Genomic DNA, 5532 nt, shown 5'->3' with positions numbered 1-5532 from the left:
TACAAAGAAAATTGTGTCAAGCACTACTGCCTTCCTTTTAAATATGACAGGGTACTTGGCAAGTCTCCGGCGTATGTGTTATGTAGCAATGTCAAGATGCTGCATCAAATATTGAAAAGGAGGAAATAATTAGTATACATGATTCGCCAGATAATATTAAAGCTCGACCAGAGAAATATAACGCTCGACCAGTCAATATGAATGCTCGACCAAATAGTATAATGCTCGACCAGAGGTTTGATATGCTCGACCAACTTATAGATATGCTCGACTACTTAAAGTTCAGTTATATTGTACTAAATTAAAACTACTTACCAAGTCTCTCAACCATTTGTCAGGTTGAATTGCCTTAGCAAACGAGACCTTGTCAACAGTATAAGGAATCCATTCAATTTTATCATGTTGTGTTTTGGGATCCTTCATCCATTTGTGACATTCTGCTAACCACTCCCTTCGACATGGCTTTTTAAGTTCAAAAGCCATTGGCAATGTGCCTTTGGGAATTTCAACCTCTTCTGTCACCATGGAAAATGAATCAATTTTTTGTTTTTTAGTGAGATTTGTGTAGGGTGCTTTCAATAATGGTCCAAGCTTCCTTTTGCGCTTTTCCTTATTTGAGACATAAGGAATTACCCCACCTTTTTTTGCAACTGGGAATTTGGATGGGTTGACAATCTCCACCCCCCACCCCCTCAGTGCCCATATCCATCTTATTTGGTGTTCCCAAAGTAGTGGCAGCTATATCCATTGAAATAATATCATCCTCTACACCTAGGCTAATAGCATCCTCACCCTCCATAACAACCTCCTTTATATTTTCCACAGGAACTTCCTGGGACTCAACAACTATTACGGCCTCCCTATTTTGTAGTTAACCATCAGTGGCATCCCCATCCCCATATTTTCCTGCATTATCATCCTCATGCTCAATTTGACCTAAAGGATGCTACTCTTCCTGTACATATATCTCTTTATGTCCAGCAGTCCTTGGACACTCCAAAACAACCTCTGCAATATCTTTTCCAGTAGTCCTTGGACCATCAGTGGCATTCCCATCTCCATCCTTTATTGCATGCTTCACATCCCCATTCCCATCCCCCTCATTTCCTACATTTTTTTTAACAACTTCTAGAAGAGTCCCCATGGATTCTTCAATGAATTGCAACATCAAACACAACTCCATCTTCAGATATTTATGCTTCTTGGAGTGATCCTTAAGCAAACTATCAAATACATCAATCTTGCTTGCAATATTATCCCTCAAAACATATTTCTGCAAAAGGAAAATATGCGAATTGGATTATTGAGTTTGTGATTGACCATAAATGAATAATGCTCGATTAGAATAGATATAAATGCTCGACCTTAATATGAAAATATGCTCGACCATATAGATACTCAATGCTCGACCAATACATATAATGCTCGACCATATAAATACTTATTGCCCGACCAAACACAACTAAGTGCTCAATCAATAAAAATTCATATTACTACCTCTGTAACAGGTGGAATATCTCTATATGTTTGAACTTCCTCTTCTTCTTCAATCTCATCTATAACTACCTTTGGCTTTTTTTTTTTATCTTTGCCAACCATTGTTCCCACAACATTTTTGAGTACATCGAAAGCCTTTATGCAGTATTCTTGTGTCATCTCCAACTAGGTTGGGATAAGTCGACCATGTACTTGAAGCTGTGAAAGGTACACATAGTAACCATTAGTTTCTATAAAATAGGCAATCTCACAAAATTTAAATTAATACACATAGATGAGTGTGATACCTGCTTCCTTCTAAAAACACTTAGGATGAGTTCTGTTGAGTCAGGAGTGATTGATGTACTCCACTTCAATATCCTTGGATACCAAATTTCTGGATCTTTCTATGCGTATGTCCTCTCGATAAGGGGAATAACTTCATAACTCCATATCTGTAAATCAAACAATGATATACAATTACATACATTGCATATTAAGTATAAGCAATAAATCAAAACAACATTGAGATAAATGATTAGCAAATTAAATGTAGAGTTAACGAGAGTCCATAGAGACTGTATTGCTCCTTTTGTGTCTTGGTTGGCTTTATAGTCTTTTTTAAAAAATTTTGAACACGTCCTTTCATTGCTCCTGCAAGTGACTTGGAGGTACGTGCATAACTGATGGATCCCCATGGATACTTGTTAAATTCATCCAAGTTTTCAACCAATTAGAGATATGCCACATCAGAAATGTTCCTACTACGCTCGTTACCAAGCAACACAAACTCTACAAAATAAACAAGAGCTAACTTGACAACGTCATCTTCATTGTCAGGTTGAGGTTTTAGACCCAAAAATGTACTCTCTAATTCAGATCTCTTAATGCTATTATTTCCCTTGAAATAAGCATCCCTTAGCCTATGTGTGCTAGTATCAACAAGTGAAGAAATGGATGAAATTCTAGTACATACTAATCCAATAACAAGCGCAAAATCTTCAAATGAAAATGTTGCTTGGTTTCCAGCCAACTTGAAGTTGAAAGTTGTGCCAAAACTATGGTTGGAGGATTCAACCTGTCTTAACAATAGCTGATGAACAAGCTGCCCGAAAAAAGTTAGACTCCTAATACGAAGATATATACCAAAACATGATCTACTAAAGGTCTCCAATTGATCCTCATTTAACTTATCCCTGATATTACAAATAATTGCATCTGATTGGGAAAAGTTTGACACTTTTGCAAGAAAATGCTGACCCTCTGGAATAACGTAAGCCACTATAAACCTAAGATAAAAAAAAATAAGTTAAATAAATAAAAGTTAACAATGCTCGACCATTAAATATGAATGGTCGACCAGTTAATATGAAATGCTCGACCAAATCAATTAATGTTTGACCAATCAATATGAATGCTCGACCAGTAAATATGAATGCTCGACCAGATAATAGATATGCTCGACCCACATAACAATAAATCTCAACCAGAAAAACCCTAAACTCGACCACAAACCCTCAAAATGCCCGACGAAAGGCTCAAACAATTGACTATGTCGAAGACTTTGTTTTTAGCTGTGCGAAATTGTTTTGAGCAAAGTCATGCAGTAATATGGAACCCAACAAAATGGGTGAAACCTCACGAAACCCGTAATGGCAAGTAAACGCAAACAAATTAACCAGAATTATTTTTGAATAAATGGTAAACTTACCTTGGAGTATTCGGAACAGTTGATGGAATGCAAACCATTGTAGTTGATGCAACACAAACCGTTGTAGTTGTAGTAGTTGAGAATAAGACTGAAACTGTGTTTGAAGGAGAAAGAAATTGTGTTTGAAGGAGAAACTGAAAGCAATTTCGAGAAACGAAAACGAATGAGGGGGAAAGGAAAGTTAGGGTTATTTTGGTCTTCATCAGTATAAATTAGGTCATTTTACCGGTTTTTTACAAACCGGATCCTTTTTACGGTTTTGTTAGTAAACCAGGTCATTTTTGCCAATTTCCCTATTTTTTTTTATATTTCGGGTGAAGGTTTGCGCATACCTTCACCACTCATATGTTTTTTTTTTTTTTATTCACTTTTGTTTGTTTGTTTTTGTTTTTTTTAGACAAAAATCATTTACTTTTGTTCTTTGACTAATTTGACCCCAACTACATTTCCAATATTCTTTAAACCCTCCCAATAATTCGTTTTACCCTACAATTTTATTCTTTTTATAATTAAATCCAATTTATTCATTTTATTTTATTTTTCTATATTTTTCTTTTCTTTCATTAGGATGGGGTATTATAGAGATATCCAAATCTCTTAGGTGGTGCAGATGTTCTAACAGACCTATGTAGAGGTTGTGTGTCTTGAGTATCTAATTGAATAGGATTTTCTACTGGTTCTCTATCAATTTGTGATTCATTAATCACTTCATCAAGTTCTACCCTCTTAGCTGTACATTTATCTAAAATAAACTCTGTTTCAAGAAATATTGCATTGCTACTAACAAACACTTTGTTATCAGTAGGAAGGTAGAAGTAATATCCCAATGATTCTTTGGGATATCCCACAAATCGACATTTGTAAGACTTAGCCTCCAACTTTTCGGCTTCTATCTTCTTGACATAAGCAGGACATCCCCAAATCTTTAAGTATTTGATATTTGGTTTGTTCCCATGCCACATCTCATGTGGTGTCTTTGGAACGGATTTGGTTGGAACCCTAATCAAGAAGTGGTTAGCTATATGAAGGGCATATCCCTAAAACGATGTAGGAAGATCAGTGAAACACATCATGGATCGAACCATATCTAATAGGGTTCGGTTCCTTCTTTTGGATACACCATTATGTTGTGGAGTAGCCGGTGGTGTCCATTGTGAAACAATACCACACTCCTTGAGATGATCTAAAAACTCATTACTCAAGTATTCTCCTCCCCGATCAGAAAGAAGAGTCTTAATACTTTTACCAGTTTGATTCTCAACTTCATTCTTGAATTCTTTGAACTTTTCAAAAGATTCAGACTTGTATTTCATTAAATACAAGTAGCCTAACCGTGAATATTCATCAATAAAGGTAATGAAGCAGTGAAAACCATCCCCCTAGCAACGGTGTTCATTGCACCACATGCATCTGTATGTATGAGTTCCAATATTTGCGAAGCTCTCTCACTTTGTCCTCAAAAGGAGATTTGGTCATCTTTCCCATGATACAAGATTCACAAGTTGGTAAAGGTTTTGAATCTCTATGATCCAAAATGTTGTTCTTAACCATCTTGTTAATTCTTTGTTCACTAATAAGACCTAATCGCAAATGCCACAAGTAACTATTATTTGTGTCATCTCTAGGTCTTTTAGACCTTTGTGTATATTCTTTTTTGTCAATCACATTGACATGTTCATCCATGTTTAAGCAATAGATACCATCCACAATCATTCTAGAATTTAATAACTCTTCATTAAAATATAATGAACATAAATTATTCTCGAAAGGAATAGAATATCCATCTCTAGTCAAACTTGAAACAAAAATAATGTTCTTTAATAAAACTGGAATGAAAAGACAATTTCTAAGTACTAAATTATGGTTGGCCGACAGCTTCAAGATCATGGTCCCTATGGTAGAGGCGACAACAGTTACTCAATTGCCAATTCGAATAGTGATCTCCCCATTAGTCAGTATTCTTATGTCCTGCATCCCCTGTAACGATTTACAGATGTGAGAACTAGAGCCAATATCTAATACCCATAAAGAAGATGAACTAACAGATAAGCTTGTTTCAATGATAAGAGTAAAGACTTACCTTCAGAAGGTTTGTCTTTCAGACTTGCAAGATACTCCTTGCAGTTTCTCTTCTAATGCCCTTCCCTGCCGTAGTGGAAACATTTTCCCTTCGGCTCCTTGTTGGAAACCTCTGCCTTTTTCTTCATGACACCTACCTTGGGCTTGAGATTCTTATCTCTTTGGGCTTTAGACTTTTTCTTCTTAGTCTTACTTGTAGAAGAAGTCTTCCCATGATGCACAAGGACTTGTCCTTTAGATTTCTTCATGGTCCCCTCAGTAGTGTT

The 5532-nt window shown here is 36.0% G+C and overlaps 1 protein-coding gene across 1 annotated transcript; it reads right to left on the bottom strand.

Annotated features, from left to right (window-relative positions):
- Window positions 1-2209: 2209 nt before the first annotated feature.
- LOC119981865 lies at window positions 2210-3225 on the bottom strand. Its single transcript, XM_038825005.1, has 2 exons — window positions 3188-3225; window positions 2210-2765 (listed from the first exon to the last, which is right to left on the bottom strand). The coding sequence occupies exons 1-2, from the start codon at window positions 3223-3225 to the stop codon at window positions 2210-2212; spliced, it is 594 nt and encodes a 197-aa protein (XP_038680933.1).
- Window positions 3226-5532: the final 2307 nt, after the last annotated feature.

Source organism: Tripterygium wilfordii, chromosome 17 (genome assembly GCF_013401445.1).
Source record: "Tripterygium wilfordii isolate XIE 37 chromosome 17, ASM1340144v1, whole genome shotgun sequence".
In the NCBI taxonomy this organism is placed as follows: domain Eukaryota; kingdom Viridiplantae; phylum Streptophyta; class Magnoliopsida; order Celastrales; family Celastraceae; genus Tripterygium; species Tripterygium wilfordii.
This window is presented reverse-complemented; position numbering and strand designations above follow the sequence as displayed.